The sequence below is a fragment of the Anser anser genome (assembly GCF_964211835.1).
Source record: "Anser anser genome assembly, chromosome: 1".
Lineage (NCBI taxonomy): Eukaryota > Metazoa > Chordata > Aves > Anseriformes > Anatidae > Anser > Anser anser.
Genome location: NC_139720.1, coordinates 182314886 through 182331948, shown reverse-complemented (window position 1 = coordinate 182331948; position 17063 = coordinate 182314886). Strand labels below are relative to the sequence as shown.

General features: G+C 46.4%; 1 protein-coding gene across 7 annotated transcripts in view; it reads right to left on the bottom strand.

The window, feature by feature from the left end:
- The window catches only part of LRCH1 (leucine rich repeats and calponin homology domain containing 1), a 123760-nt gene extending 122659 nt beyond the window's left edge, over nt 1–1101 (bottom strand). For 3 of the 7 annotated variants that reach the window (XR_014571613.1, XR_014571614.1, XR_014571615.1), the window contains exon 1: nt 680–1100. Coding sequence is in view for 3 of the 7 variants with exons in the window: in XM_083795859.1 (XP_083651985.1) it covers nt 680–929 (250 nt within the window). In the remaining 4 variants the exon portion in view is untranslated. Of the gene's footprint in view, nt 1–679 lie in introns of all 7 variants that reach the window. The other 4 variants (XM_083795859.1, XM_083795860.1, XM_083795861.1 and 1 more) reach the window with 2 other exon arrangements.
- Between the last annotated feature and the right edge of the window lie 15962 nt (nt 1102–17063).

Here is a 17063-nt window from a genome sequence, read left to right as displayed (position 1 = left end):
CTGCACATGCATTCCTTGTGCAACGTACCCACTGGTGGCCTCAGCAGAGGCACGGAGGAGCTGCCCTCACCCCAGAGAGGAGGCTGAGGAGAGGTGGGAGGCAGAAGAGCCACGGAGGAGCCAGCTCTGCCTTACAAAGGCGGGGTGGGCGTGCGGGGGGGCGGCTGCAGCCCTCCAGCCAGATGGGAGAGCAAACACCTACCTCAAGCACCGAGCCGGGAGGAGGCTAAATAATAAAAAAACAGACAAACAGACGGAGTGGGACAGCGGGGACCCGCCTCAGTTTCCCCAGGGCACACTGCCCGGGGGGGACAGCTGAGAGGGGGGTTCCTCGATGACTTTAATTACTCCCCCTCACCTCACATAGGGTCCCCTCACGTCGGAGGGGTCCCCTCACCTCATATCGGGCCCCCGCACATCAGAGGGGTCCCCTAACCCCACATATGGTCCCCTCACGTCGGATGGGTTCCCCCACCTCATATCGGGTCCCCCCACCTCATATGGGGCCCCCTCACGTCGGAGGGGTCCCCCCACCTCATACGGGGTCCCCCCACCTCATATAGGGCCCCCTCACGTCGGAGGGGTCTCCTCACGTCGGAGGGGTCCCCCCACCTCATATAGGGTCCCCCCAGGCCGGAGGGGTCCCCCCTTGCCCCCAGCCCCCCCAGCCCCGCCTCACCTGCCCGCACCGTGTCGCTGAGGTCGTGGCTGAGCGCGGCGGCGCTGCGGGGGAACTCCTTCAGCTTCCTGCCGCTCAGGCTCAGCCCCCCGCGGTGCGCAGCCTCCTCCAGCGCCCGCTCCAGGCCGCGGCTCAGCGGCGCCTGCAGGGCCAGCGACACCCCCCCGGCACCGCCGCCGCCACCGCCGCCCCCCGCTGCCGCCAAGGCAGCGGCGGGGAAGGGCTGCGGCTCGCCTCCCAGCGTCGCCATCTTCCCCCCGGCCGCTGGGGGTAGCCGAGGGGCCGCCCGAGCTGCCGCCGGCTCCGTGCGGGTCCCCCCCTCACGGCCCTTCCTCCTCCTCCTCCTCCTCCGCCCGCTCGCAGGGCAGCCGGCAGGGGGAGGGGCGGCGGCAGCGCGGGCGGGAGGCGGAGGAGCAGGGGCGCGGGCGAGGCGCAGTGCGCATGCTCCGCCTCGGGCTCCCCCCCCTCCCCTCCCCTCCCGGAGCGGGGCGGGGCGCGGCGGCGCCACCTGGCGGCAGTGCCCGCACCCTGCAGCAGTCAGCGTGCAAGGGGCTGGCACGGGCGGGGGCTGCTGGCTGGGGGTGGAAATGAGGAGACATTTCTTCCCAGAAAGAGCAGTCAGGCACCGGGACGGGTTGCCCAGGGAGGTGGTGGAGTCACCGTCCCTGGGGGTGTTCGAGGAAAGGCTGGACGTAGTGCTTAGGGACACGGTTTAGTGGGTGACACTGGTGGTAGGGGGATGGCTGGACCAGACGATCATGGAGGGCTTCTCCAACCTTGATGATTCTATAATGCCGTGGTTCTACATCTGCATGTGCAAGTGTGCTTCATGTTCACATGCATTGCATGTGCATGTGCAAGCACACTGCATATCCAAGTGCAAGCATGCTGCATGTGCATGCGCATACAAGGGGAAAAGTAAGGGTGAGCTCTCCCTTTCTGGCACAGCACCCCTTCCCCCTTAGGTTCCAGCTAGGATAGTTAATTTTCTTCCTAGTAGCTGGTGTGGCGCTGTGTTTGGGATTTAGGATGAGAAGAGCGCTGATAACACACTGATGTTTTAATTGTTGCAGAGCAGTGTTTACACCAGGCCAAGGACTTTTCAGCTTCTCGCTCTGTCCTGCCAGCAGGCAGGCTGGGGGTGCAGCAGGAGCTGGGAGGGGACAGACCCAGGACAGCTGGCCCAAACTGGCCAAAGGGATGTCCCACGCCATGTGGCATCATGATGAACAATTAATATGGGGTCGCTGGCTGGAGTTGGGGGGACCGGCTGCTCAGGGACAGGCTGGGCATCGGGCAGCAGGTGGTGAGCAATTGCATTGTTCATCACTTGTTTTGTACACATTCTTCTTAGCAATACTACTATCGTTATTATTATTTTCCTTTCTTTTCTGTCCTAATAAACTGTCTTTAGCTCAACCCACAAACTTTCACTTTTTTTTCCCCAGTTCTCTCCCCCATCCCACTGAGGGAGGCAGGATAGTGAGCTAACAGCTGTGTGGTGCTTAGCTGCTGGCCGGGTTAAACCACAACACCCTTTTAAAAGGAAGCTCCCACCTGTTCGTCCCCTTCTTTTGGCATCCACCGCAGCTAACAGCATCACCTCTCTAACTGCACCAGCTCCGCGGCAGTTTGCAGTGGGGTGAAACTACTGTGCAGGCGCTGAGGCAAGCATGCATATGCTGAGGCAGAGCACGTTTCATTTGAAAATTAAAAGCTGCAGCAGCTCTTGCCGCCGGACTCCACAGGCCTTGGGGATCACCTGCCCTGCAGAAGGAGTTTCTGAAGCCTGCTACTGCTGCAGGCACTGCTTCACACCTGTGCGTGGCTTTGGGGCCCAGCCTGCCCCACAGAGACCCTTCGAGGGGTGATTTGGAGTGACAAACCAAAGCATGAGGCCTCATGCTTCCACAGCACTCAGAGAGCTCAAAGATAAAAAGGGACCCATACATCATCGCGTGTCACCTGTACTTTACAGGCCATTACGCTTTGCTCCGTTCCCCTGCGCTGTGATCGATGGCTGACATTAAATTAAAGCTTCCCAGGCTCCAGGAAGTTCAACACCGGGCACTACAGGGCAAAGGAAGGCAGAATTGCCACAAGGAAACACCTCTGAAAAAAAACACAGGAGAGATCTCTGCAAGTTTAGCTACCACAACAAGAAACAGGCCCAGTTAAAAATGAGAGAAGGATACTAGAGGTAGACTGAATAGCATCAAAATATCCATAAAAAGCTTGTTCTTTACAGCTGAGAAATGCTCAGATGCAGCTCTTAGTATCAGCATATTTTCATTTGAATTTTATATACATAGCAGAAGTGTTGCAGGCAGCAGCATTTTTAAGGAGGGTTGCCTCACATTAAGGAAAGGTCTGTAAGGTTAGATGGGTAGGAAGGGGATTGTTTTACAGGACGTACAATTAAACTGCACACAAAATATAGGCCCCAAGCTAAACTCAAATCCAAACTGTCCTTACACCTGTGATTGCTGGTTCTTCGGGTGTGATGCAGAGATCCTGTGTTTCTGCATGACAAATTCAGTCTCGTACCAGTTCAAGAAAGTCTTGGGTGCACCAGAGAGCAATTCTTGACACCATTCCTTAGAACAGCCCCAAGCTGAAGAGATCTTCCCCAAGGAACAAAACAGCCACCGCTGTCACAGGTACGTCCAGATACCATGTTACTTCTAGCAAAGGTTGGTGGTGGCTTATTAAGATAATGTTCCCCACAAATTTCCACTAGTCACAGCACGTTTGGGATTTAAAAAGCTTCATTTGTGTTCCTGTTGGAAAATGTAAGGAAACAGCTGAATAGCTACATCTTCTCAGCGATTTACAGAAAAGTGTTGATGAAAAATAGTGTGAGTTGAGTAAGCTGTGAATAAGAGCAACTTCTAGGCTTCCCCTGTAATGGATTTTTTTTTTTATGTTTTAATAGAATAAGTACTATATTCTTTTACACATAGAGAAGTCTGGAGTTTCATAGGTTTTATGATGCAGCAAATGACCTTGCATGAGATTTCCTATGTATTAAATCCCCCAACAACATGAAACCTGATTTTGAGACTAGTACTATGGAGCTAAGCATGCAGACAGTTTATCTGCAGAAATCATCTTCTAGCATCAGCTCTTTACAGTCAGATAACAGGCCTGTCTTTCTGCGAGGTTTAGTAAGCTCAGTCACTGGTGGGATACCACACGTTTCCTCCCCCACTCCTGGTAAGACAAAGTGACTTCTGGTGCCGATTTTGCTATAAACAAAAAAGCTTTTTTTGCTCTGCATTTCCTTAATGCTGTCCTGCTAATTCTGCGTTCTCCCTTAAAACACCCAACATGGGGACAGCCAGGATATAGGGGCACATGGGGCTGCCCTGCTGCACGGTCTGGCAGGGTTTAAGATCCAGGTTCTCCCTTGTAGCAAAGTAAGGGCACACAGCCGTGATGGGGCAGCAAGCTTGTTTTAAAATCCTTTTTACTAGAGCTGCTGAGGTGCAACACAGGCATGACCTGTGCTGACAAGAGCCTGGAAGTAACACTTTGCAGGCTGCTAACATTAAAGAAGGTCACAAAGGTGATCAGGGGGCTGGAGCACCTCTCCTACAAAGACAGACTGAGGGAGTTGGGGTTGTTCAGCATGGAGAAGAGAAGGCTTCAGGGAGACCTTATAGTGGCCTTCCAGTGCTTAAAGGGGGCCTACAGGAAAGCTGGGGAGAGACTCTTTGTCAGGGAGTGGAGTGATAGGACAAGGGGGGATGGCTTTAAACTATAAGAGGGGAGATTTCAATTAGATATAAGGAGGAAATTCTTCACTCAGAGGGTGGTGAGGCCCTGGCACAGGCTGCCCAGAGAAGCTGTGGATGTCCCATCCCTGGAGGTGCTCAAGGCCAGGCTGGATGGGGCTTTGGGCAACCTGGTCTGGTGGGAGGTGTCCCTGCCATGGCAGGGGGTTGGAACTGTGTGATCTTTAAGGTCCCTTCCAACCCAAACCATTCTGTAATTCTATGATTATCAAGATCACGGAGGAAAATAATATAGCACCGAAGCTGTATCATCTTCACTCTCTGTGCCTGAGCGCTGTGCCAGATCTCAGTCTGTTCCTATAGATACAAAGGATCAGAAATTGGAAACACCTCAGAAAAAGAAAAGATCAGTCGCAGCAGCACCGATTTCCTGTTCCCATGCAGATGTTTATGTACAAGGTCACGCTCTGTGCATTGACTTTGGTTGGATCGCAACGTGGGCACAGCCTGATGCAGCAGTGAAGCTGCAGGGATGGCAAGCTGCCGCTGTAGGCAGCCCCTCCATCCCTTGTCCCCAGTTATGTGGTCTTGCTGTTTCCCATATGACAGTGTTTGTAGTTGTCTGAACCTTCAATGAGCCAGCCAGGAGACTGAGAGCAGCTTAAAAATTAACTCTAGAAGAAAAAGAAATCAATAGGGGCTTTTCAGCAAACACAAGCAAATGTTGCAGTGGAGAGGAAGACTGCAGAAGAAAGACTACATGTGTGTAGCAGAAGATGACTACAGAGGTGACCAATCTGCTAATTGGGTCACACACAGTGGCTGTGACAGGAAAAATCCTGTCAGAGATGAGCGGGAAGTACCACAGCTGAGGAAGGCCATGAGCCTTAGGGACTCAGAGTCTAGGACTCCAAATTGACAGAAAGAAACAACAGGGCCCACATGGTTTGTTAGGATCAGAGGTGGGCAAAAATTCATGTGCTGGGATCTGGTGTCTCATGAGGTTGCATGTGAACTCAGTAACTTCACGTACGGACGTCTACCTCATGCCCCATGTGCTCTAATGTGGTGCTCTAGGGGCCTCAGCGTGGTGTAGCTCCTACGCGGTCAGGTTACAAGGCTTTCTTCATGCGAACATCCCAGGTGGACAGGCTGTCTGGTGCAGAAGCAACACGGAAACATCACAAGACAAGCAGAGTTGGCATCACTCCACTTGCAAGGCTACCTCGGTTTTGTGTGCAACACAGAAGTCATAGCTAAGAAAAGCCCCATTATACATCCTTGATAGCATGATTGTAATGGCACTGGGACAAAGAAAATGAAGAGTTGGATCCCAAGAGAAGAAGCATGGCAGGCTGAAGCTTCAAGTGGTGCAGATAAAAATCGCTCCTTTCAACTGAAGCACAAACTCCTGGTCCTGCTTACAGTATGCCTAAGGCAAATGCTTCATAGCAGACACACCAGTGAGGTGAACAGCCAACCCAGAGCAGACAGTGGATTGCTGCTGCCTTGCAGCAAAGGGGTAGTATGAGGAGATGGTTCATATAAATCCATCTCTATAGCACCTGCGTCAAAATGCTCAGAAAAGGGGGGGGAGAGAACAATAAATCCATAACAGGCAGGAGATAAGGGCAGCGGTAGCGATGCTGCTATACAGACACGGATGCACCAGGACAGAAACTGGGAGAGATCATGATCAAAAGCTCAGCTAAGAGGCCATGAAAACAGACCTAAGGGTAAAATAAAACCAGAATGAATCTGTCTTGGTATCCCTGAAACACTTGTCCTGACTAAACATTTAAAGACAACACAGTAACATGCCCACACCTGAAATATTAATTTAGTTCAAAGACTATTAGCAGCTGTAAAATTGCAGAGTTTCTTCCAAGTTTCCCAGATGACCTTGAAACATGCAGTATGATAGAGAGGTACCTGTGTCCACACTTACTTGAATCCACTGATGAAATACAGCTTCAGCAGAGATTCAGTGGAGATTCGTGGGATTGTAACCAGGGTGGGAGCCTTGCTCTCAAAATGGGCAGAGACAGTAGCTTGTTGTACCATGATCAATAAAAGAAAGACATGCCTAAGCTGGGAAACGAGCAGCTTGCAGGAGTTTGCTTTCACAAAAACATGAAAGAGCTTCTGGTAGGAGGAGAAACCATCTGAGTAAGGAATAACCTGTCTTCTAATAAAAATAGAGGAGACAATTAGTTATTGTCACTAGACAATGAGACAGCATTCACAGAAAGATACTGTTGGCAGTCCCACAATGCCTCCAGTGTATGCTGTTGAAATACCACGGTTCGTACATCTGTTGCAAGAAAACTATGCAAACCTGATTTCCTACCCACAGCAGACTATTAGCACAGCCACATGGAATTGAAACAGAAATAGAGAGTCCTTGGTCTTCTGCAAAATTCAGAAAATGCAAGGAGATAGAAGATGCCAATCAAGCAGATGAACTCCAGTTTCTAGGCAGAGCACAGGAAGTGTCAGGGGCACACAAGTCAGAGATTTTATAAGACACGTCTTCATGGTTATGGGAAAGACAGCAGGTAAAATGCTTCATGTCCCTGTTAAGAATAGCAGAAACACTGAGACCAAAGACTGCCTGGAAAGCAGTTGTGATATATATGGGGGAAGTGAAGCCTTAAAAGCCAAAAGCAGCAGTAGAAATGAAAGAACAACTCTACCAGAATATCAGCCCAAGTCTTTTCCCTGCAAACCACGCAAACCACCTCACTGGTATAAACATGTTCTCAAGACACCTGGGAACTCGGTGCGAGCCATGAACCAGCACCAGCCCAGTGGTTGCAAACCACTCACCTGAGTTGAGTCAAGTAACTAATTTTAGTTTGCCAGCACTGCGTCTGTGCATTTCCCCCACTCAGTCCAACCGTGTAGTTGATACCCAGTCAACTGGCAACAATAAATTGGAAGGTAAAATTGCAAAGAGGGTGTTCAGATATCTGCCACTGCGGGGGAAAAAAGCATGCATGCAATTCCTGAATGGGGAGTTGTACCCAAGAACACATTAATCGCCATTAATGCTATGATTACACACACAAGTATAGATCTCTGCAGCCACCAGCTTCTCTTTCTCCAGAAGGTATTTCACCCCTAAGGGACATCCTTGCTTGGACAGGATCCCCAGTATATTCTGCATTTCAAGAAGTATGGGCTGCATGACATATGAAAAAAATCCATGTCTAAGACCAGCCTCCAAATTTTTTCTAATTCAAATGTGATACTAAAGGAGCTGATAGAGTCTTACACATCCTGGGGTGCTCAAAAATAACTTACATCCACGTTTGCTTTTTGCTATCCTGCAAGTATTGTGGGACAGCTCTTGGAAAATAGCAGCAAAGAATCAAGATCAAAGCTTCCAATTTAACTGCAATTTATGTCCTCACCCCATCCATAAAGATCAAGACATTGAGCAATTCATACCAACCATCCCAACAACAATAATTTTCACATAACTACAAAGAAACATAACACCTGCTTGTTTATTTGAGAGAAAAACAAAGACTCAGCTTGTTTCGGCATAAGCCACTAACACATTTAAAATAACTATAATAACCCTATACCAATTAAGCATATAAGCAATATTTTAGAGGCATTTTTATCCCAGCTAGCTAGAGAATACACTTTGTTTAGAGCAGTCTTCTCATCTTTCAGCACATAAAAAAACCTCCATCCTGTCAATAGTTGCTTAACTTTAGACATCCCCAGTGGAGGTGAAGCCAGAAACACAAACACATTGTGTTGACACGGTGTTTTCCAGAGCACGCCAGGATCTCAGAACAATATTGAAAGGTTATTGCCCAGCCCAACAGCCACTCAGTCCCTCTGTGCCTGCTTTGTGTGCCGTCCCCCCAGCACAGCACCTCGCCACAAAGGTCCTGCACGTCTCCTCCCCATCCTCTCATCCCAGCTGCTGCCTCCATGCCACCTCCACTGGCTGCTCAGCAATGTGTCTCCCACCATCCGTGTCCTCAGCTTGTGAAGCAGATCTCTGCAGACCACCATGGGGTGGGCTGGGGTGCAGAGGATACCCTGAGGGGGGGACCTGAGGAGAGGAGGTGAGGCCTGCTTTGCTGCTCCACGTGTGGCAGAAGGCACTTGGTAGCATCCAGATGGTGAGCAGGGTCCCTTCCAGTGAGGTCTGGGTCTTGCAGTCACAATATGGGACTGTAAAGTTTCCACTGCTCCAAAACCTCATGTGTTGGGTACGACTGATCGGGCACGTGTGGAGCTGAGCAGGAGCCACACGCAGGGCCAGTGCTCAGATAAATGCTCAGATAAACCCTGCTAACATGACACCATCTCAGCCTTTGCCAGAGGAGATGCTCGTTGCAACCAAGGTGACTGATTGTTGTTCAGGGGAAGTTGCTCTTATATTTATTGAAGCAATAAAAATGCTGGAAATCCCCATCAAATGGAAACCTCATTGCACTAGCTGTGCAAAAAAGGCATCTACTGGCCAGAATCTCTTGCATTATAGGTACTGAATCATTTCTCATACACGCAGGGTGACTACAGTGGTGACTACAGTGCATACAGTGAAGAGGCATAATATCAAGGAGCACAATGGAAATACTAGATTTGTCTTGGGAGGAAATAGTATGCAGTGCTTCTAGTAAGACTGACTGTAAAAGACAGCTCAAAATTTGTTTACACAGGGTAAATCCAGGCTCTCGCTGGGCAGGCAGCACTTCTTCCTTTGTCTTCTCCTCTTTCTCCAGATAAACACCGTAGGACTGGGCAACACATACCCAGCAGGAGAGCTTCCCCTTTAGGGCAGATGGAGATACAGCCTGCTCTTTGGCATGGAAAAAAAGAAGAGAAAAAAAAAATGATGATCCAGCAAGCTGCAGAGCTTCACAACCTGCATGTGATGGAGGCCATAAGGTACCCATGGAGGGTGGTGCTCTGACCAATTCCTCTCTGCAGCTTGGCTCGCGGGAGGTGCCACGAGCCCAGCCTTGCTGCAGAAGCTGGTGGGGCTGGAGGGTGATCACCTTTATGCAGAATCCATGTCCAAGGGCATTATATTCTCAGGGTATATCTGTTTAAGGACATCTCCACCCAAATGTCCTTCCCTGTTGCCCCCCCAGTTCTGTTTGAGCCATCCTCCTCGCCTTGTGTCTTCAAGTGCTTCCTTTGAATTAATATCTCACACTCTATTTTTAACAATAGGGGATGAACACTGAAACGACATAGCTTAGTGAAGCGTACGTGAAGAGAAGGGGAAGGAAAAGCAATTTTCCACCCATCCCCCAGCCTGTGATCTGTCCCTCTCTGTTAATATGTAAAACACAGAGCAGCCTGTACTGCCTGCATGACATGCAGCAGTTAGAATAGGGATGTTTATACCATGTGTTGCCCATAGCCCAGAAAACACTATTATCACTAAAACACCCAAGCAGTAATGCACATTGCTACTCCTCAGTTCTAATAAATGGAAGAGAAAGAGCAGAAATCCCTGAGAAAAGGGGATTTCGGAGATCTTGCTACCATTCCCTGAATTCGTCTGCGTATATAATGGGAAGGGCATATCGTGTGTCTGTTTCACAGGAGCCCATAGGGCTGTTTAGAGAGGATGAAAACAGCCAACAGACAAAATGAAACAAATGTTCTTAGCACTCTGAAGAAAATAAGGAGTAAGAAGCAACATGCTGGTCAGGGAAGTCATTCAAGGTCTTGCATGACAGATAGGAGGGGATAGAGATTATTTTAATGGAAAAAATGGAGGCAGAAATCAGAGATTATAATCAGTGCTTTACTGTTTTTTTTTTTCAAACATCCTGCGTTCTCCATGCTTGCAAAGAAGCAATTGATTTTTCCAACACATTAAGCTGGGAAATTGTTAGAGTGATTGCAACTGTAAAGCAAATACCTTCTGCTCAGAAGAGATTCCCCGCTCTTTAAAGGCAATAATAATGAGGCATGGTTTCACCAACCATTTCAGAAGTTTTTGTTTTGAAGTCATAAATCACCCTTCTTTGTTTATCTACAATAAAGACCAACGGCAAGCTACTCCCACCTTTCATCTATGGCCACTTAGTTGTCCTTCAGGCTGGTAAGTCCTTCTGCACCGGAGCCAGGTTTTCCTAGCACGCTGAGGATACCGGAGTTGTGCCTACTGCTCCTTTCTGTAACAGCCTGTGTAGCTGTGTTCTCACTCTTATTTTTAAAAGCCATTACACAGTGTTTTAGCTCTTCAGTCCTGGAACATGTGCAGATGACTGTGCAAGATGGTGAGGTGCTGGGTTACCTCCTGCTGGCTTTAGGATGTCTCCTGGCATCTGAGAGGGGAGCATGCAGCTCATGTGCATGACCACACATCTCCAGGGTTTTCCTGCCTTTGTGCCAGCAATGAGGAGGCGAGGAAATGCTCGCTTCCACTTGAGGTCTTCTCAATCCTTCCCAGCACTTTAGAAAGTTGCTGGCTGCTCTTTGCTTTCAAAGCTTTCATTCTGCCCGTGAGCCAGAGGACCACGTCTCTGGGAGTGCACCTGCCTGGGGTGGATGGGCAGTGGATACCAGAAGAACATTGTCCACCTGAGGTGGTCCAGGTGTCATCTTATGTGACGTTACATGGTTCCAGACCTCTGTCAGCACACACTACTTTTGGTCCAGCCCCTGGGTGGGTTTGACTAGCATGAGACAAACTTCTACACCTCCATACAACATCTTTGGGATGTATGTGGATAGTGACACCAAGAGTATGCCTGCTTTCAGGCACTGCAGTTTGTTAAAACTGGGAGTCAGAAAGGAGGAGAAACGCACAGAAATCTTACAAAATGTCTCTCCTGAGCTGTGTTGGATTTATTTATTTATATATGTTAGGTGCTTATTGTCAGCAACACTGCATGTTTTGTTCACAGTACCTCCAAATTGCCCAGTGCCTCACAAACACACACCGACTTTGGTCAGGCACAGAAACCTAACCAGATAAGTGAGTAAGATTGATTGCAAGACAAGTACATATTTAAGGGCTAATTACGAGGTGTGCCTCACATTTGCAATTCCACGGCAATAAAAACTCTGCAAATTGGCTGGCGCTCATGTTTTTAAGAGAACACCATTAAGTCAAAAGTCTTAACGAATCTAAATATATTGCAGCATTTTTACAAGCTAGATATATAAATTCCTCAAGAGTGGAATCAGGCTTGCTTTACAAGAATTAATTTTCATTAATTTCTACTGATGCGTAATAATTATATTTGTAGATGTCAGTTCCTTTGAAGCTCCATGACATTTTTCTGTCATTTTGCCTACAACTGATGACAGGTTAACAAGCCTATAATTAGTGGATTGTTGCATCCCAATTCTGTCACATTTTCGGTATTCTTCCAGTCTCATGGAATTTGTTGCCAATACCAAGGTGTTTTCTTAACATCTTTAACCGTGAATGTGTTGAAATTTCTATATTCTTCTCCTATGATGCAAATGCTGCTCCATTCTGAATAAATATATATATATACTTAAATATTTCTGCCTGTTTTGCATCACTGATGCCAGTTTTGCCTGATGTTTCTAGTGATCAGGATGAAACATTGTCATTGCTCTTAATAATTGAATGTTTTCGTATTATCTTCAGCTATCATTTGCAGCTGTGTTTTTTTTTTTTTTTGTGAAATCTTTACTGACCCATTTTCAACACTTAGTAATTTCCTGCTTATATGAATGGTTCTTTTATATTTATTGATCCCATAGAAATGATATCTTTCCAACAGCTGATTTTCTTCTGCCACTGAATCAGGGTCAACATTTAGCCACACAGTCCCTCCCTGAGTAAGGAGGAAACTGGACTTTTTTTCCATCTAAATAAAATTCTCTGAAATACACTCACAGATTTATTTTCATTTTTCTAACTACATTTTACCTCCCATTCACTTTTCTTGTAATTTACCCCCATTTCAAGAAATTATTTTTCAGGATAACCGATACATGTACTATTGGTGGCCAGTGTGCAGTGCTTGCCCATACTGAATGTAATCAGATCATGATCCTCAGCCCTCAGGCAACCAAAGCTTTCCAGTGTAGCCATTAATTCCTTTTTTATAAACACAGACTATAGTATCGTGCCTGAGCCAACAGCTAAATTAAAGTCACACAGAGGACATTAACTCCAGAAGTTCCTACCTTTGGATTTTGCAGCGCAAAATGGTGTTCTTCTAAAATAAAGCTATGGGGGGCAAGGTAGGAGGGTGGAGAAATTATTTCTTTACTTTTCCTTTTTTAAAACCCTGGGCATCCTGCTTCCCTGCACTTGATTTTGCTTTCCCAGGCAAGTGTCAGGACCAAGTTGGAGCTGATGGACTCACCACATGACAGAGGTCTGTAGGACATCAGGAGCATTTGGCAGAAGGCTGGCTTCTCAGTGGCCCTGTGGTCCTAAAGAGGACAGGAACCTTTCAGCACCAAGAGTCAAAACTATTTGTGAACTATACAAAGTTTACAGCCTCTTGGATTTCTCTTGGATTTCTCTCAGTCCATGTAAGCAGCCACATGTTTTCCTCCCCAGCCCTCAAATTTGAGCTCTTCTGTTCCCAGCCCTCCCATCCAACCTCATCTCTTCTCACTCCTGTCCCTTTGTCCAGTCCTAGCCTCTTGCATTTTCTCACCCATCCCCAAACTCTCATTTCCCCCGTTCTCCCTGTCCCCTATCCTTGTCCCAGATGGCTCACACGTGTCTACAAGCACGATCTCCTAACTTCTCTATACTTAAACCAAGCAACTTCTCCCTTCTCACTACTACCGGCCAGAAAAAGAGGGGCATGGGGAGGCCAGGAAAGATGGGATCTGAGGCCACGGTGGCCTGGAGTTGCAATTGCACAGTCCGCGCAGATAGGCTGACCAAGGTATTTAGCTCACAGCTGCAGCAGAGATCTACAGAGCATGTACAAATTGCATTCTTTTCCCCTGAAAGGTCTACAACTTGGCCATATTTGGGTTCATTTTTCTGGAGATACAAAATACACAAAAGTCATCTATTGTTAAGTTTCATGTTCCTTCTATAAAGCACAGGGGCCAACTAGAGTTCCCAAATGAAAGACAGAAATTAACACCATCAAAACAATACATTTTTCCTACCCACATTCTTGGAAGTGACTGAACTCTTTTATTTATGCACTTAAATTTCAGCTAAATGAGCAGATGCCCAGCAGGGAAATTCTCATTCTCTGTTTTTGTTATAACTTTGGCAAAGTTATAAGCAACGGAGAACGGGAGCTCATCATGGAAAGCATTGGACAAACAACAATAGACAGTGCCTCTATTAATACAAATCTTTTTATTTTTAGATTTCCTATAAAATCTTTTTTAAGTATGCAAAGGATTTGTTTTACTTCTAATTTCCACTGCTTTTACATGGGGCCTTTGACTGAAAGCTCTGGGGAATCGATGAGAGCTAACTGCACCAATAAAATGCAAAACAACTGCTGAGATGAATACAAGCTGAGGAGTTTTTGGGAGCAGCTTTTTAACAACAAAGAGGATGTTATGAAATTAGACTTACTCTTTAAAAAAAATGTTTTAAGAAAAGATAATAGGCACCCAAAAGCTAAGGGAAGTAAAACCTCATTACCTTTCAGTTGGGTCTATATATCACTCCCCACCATGGTAACTGAGAATCTATTTTAACTCACTGAAGAAAATGAATAACAATGAGAATACTGTAAAGATATGAACCAAAAGAGCAAACAGGAAATAAGGAATTATAAGAGAAACCTGTAGAAATTACCAACCTGGGACAAAGCATTGTACCCTAAGACTTACATTGAAATAATTACACAGATGTACAGAAATACAACAGTGAGAAGAGAAGGGATGAGAAGCTCACTTTCTATGTTCCAGTAATCACTAAATAATAGAGAATTAAGTCGCAACAGATGTGCACCAATACAGCTGTCTTAAGTGCTGAAGGAGTTGGGCTCCTTCAGCCTGCTGAGAATTGCACCAGTCAGTTGCAGCCCTGGCCTTGTTTTGTGCAAGCTGAGCACAAGTGGCTTTTTTGTTTTTGTTGCTTTTGTTTTTTTTTAGTTGCAGACCCCTTATTTCCCAAAACCTAAACAACAGTAATAAGAAAATTCACATGATGCCCCTGTATCTTTTGTCCATCTGTGTGGAAACCTTTTTTTTACTTCTTTTAAACCTTTTCTCCTCTTAGGAGCTCAGTTACTCTTCCAGAAGAGCACAGGTACTTTTAGCACATTCAGTATTAAAATATGAAAGAGGGCTCCTGATCAAGCTCTGTTGTGTTTTTGTTGTTTTTTTCTGAAAATGGCTGGAAAAACTCTTGGAAAAGAAGTCCACCAATGGTTAGGAAATATATATTTCTTTTTTAAAAGGTTATTATGCGTGTAATGTATAGGACCTTCCCTCTCAGGAAGTCTCTGATGGGAAATAGCCAGATGGCTACTGGGGAGAAGTATCCTTTGTGTTTGCCCTGTTCTTACATTCTCTCCTAGGCATCTGCTGACAGATATTGGTGGAGATGTGACAGTGACCCAGACAGACCTGAGGTCTAACCTAGTTAAGGCCAATATTCTGTTCTGATCACCTTGGTCTCCTAAGCAAGAGTTGTAAAGGTTTCAGGGATATTTGTCTGTGTGCACAGTCATATTTCCACTATGTCTTACTCTGGACTGGAGTAAAGGTTGATTCTGCTGTTTGTTGTGTTTCTTGTAGTTTTCCAACACTGTATCGGTCAGGGCTCTCTGTTTCCTTCCATGGTCTGAGCAATCAGTGAACATATATCTAGATTACAGATTCAAAAGTATCAGAGTCTGTACATGTTGATGTGTCTTCCTTGTAGAATTACTTCCTAGATGAAATACAAACCCAGGGTTAGAGCTGAAGCATCTTCTCAGGCAGCCACAATCTGAAGAATACTCATCAGGTTCCTCTTGTCCTGATTTAATTAACTATATTTACATACCCTATGTATAAGTACGTATATCTACCTACCTAACAGCTATCTTATTGCCTTTACCTTACACTGTAACATCTGAGCTCTTGACACCAAACCAGCGAAGACGAGAAATCTGATTTTACAGACTGGAATCTGAAAGAGCTAGACCAAGATACCGCAATCAGAGGCCTTAAACAGGGATTAGGCAACCATTTCTCTATTTTGTTTAATTTGTCCTGGAATAACTTGCCTGAAGTGGCGGAATCCAGCTCTGTGATGTCCCACCCTGACGCTGACCAGTGACACCCTGACACCGCTTTTCCACATTGACTGACAATGCCTGAGCATGCTCAGCTTCAGCAATGTCTGGGGAGAAATCTCTTGTGAAAGAGTGTTGATTTGTCAAAACCAAAAACTTTTCCTTAGGAAAGAAAAAGAAAGGAGTGTGGCAAGAAGAAAATTTACAGTTTGAAGTGCTTCAGAGCAGCTGGACCAAAGTGGTTGAAGACTCAATTTGTAACAGCACTCAATGACTCCGCTGTGCTTGAGTCAAAAGCAAGAAATTGAGCCCTTCCTCCCACATCTCAGGTGAGAGGAAGCCCTCTGTTGATGAGCTTCTTCTACTGATATAGGTACATTAGAAAGTAACTTCCGTTCTTCAAGGAATGAGAAAACTCTTCCCTGCCTGACTCCACTATGGCACTCAGTAGGTGCTGCAGATCCCACTTACAGATCAAAGTCATTTGGCTTGGGCCAACTGCTACCATCGCCAGGTGATTGCAGGCATCTGTGCTATTCTTAGCAGTTCAACACTTCTATTCAAGGTCAGGCCAGTGCATTTGTATTACGTGCATGGCTCTGAACGCAGTGCAGGCATGTGCTCCAAAAGTGGGTCGTAGCAAGATGATGAAAGCTAAATCGTATAGCAATTATGCTCAGGATCTGATATGTTGAACTAAGACTCTCAGTGCACTTTGACACTTAAAATTAGACTATTTAAGCTTGAATAGGAGGCATTCAAGTATAATAGCAAAGACTATTTCAAAAAGATTTGTGCAGCTGTCCCTGCTTGAGCAGAGAGTGTGGACCAGACCTTCAGAGGTCCCTTCGACCCTCAGTTCCTTATGTAGTCCCACAGAACCTATTTTTAGGAAACCATTCAATCAAGCTATTAGTGAAGTCATTGTTAAGCATACTTTGAGGGTAAGTGTCTAGTATGAAAAATAAAAATCAGCAGCAAGTGGCTTTTTTCACTGAATTTCTAAAGAGATCAGCACCTTTGCAGGGCCACTGCTTACCAGGATGGCAAGACACCTCCTGGTGTCAGGCAGTGCCCTCACTACCTGACAGCCCAGCAACACAGGGATGCAGTAGTCCACAGCATCCCTCCCTGCAATAGCAACTCCGTTGCATTTCTGCTGCCTTCTTGCTGGCGCTCCAGAGGCTTCCCAGCAGCACTGATATCCATGAGCTGAACACTGGATGCTGAGCAGGGCATTTAACACAGCAGAACTGCAGGGCACACTTTATAACATGCAAGCAGGCAGACATCTACAGATAGCATTTCAGCTCTGAGTCATTACTGCCAAAACACATGGAAACAATGTTCAACATTTGCATTCCTATAATATTTGATTTCACCGTCTGGGCCTTTTATCAGCAATGTAGATAATGAATACAGATAGATTCGGAACAATAGAAGCGTGAGCCTGGGTACTGA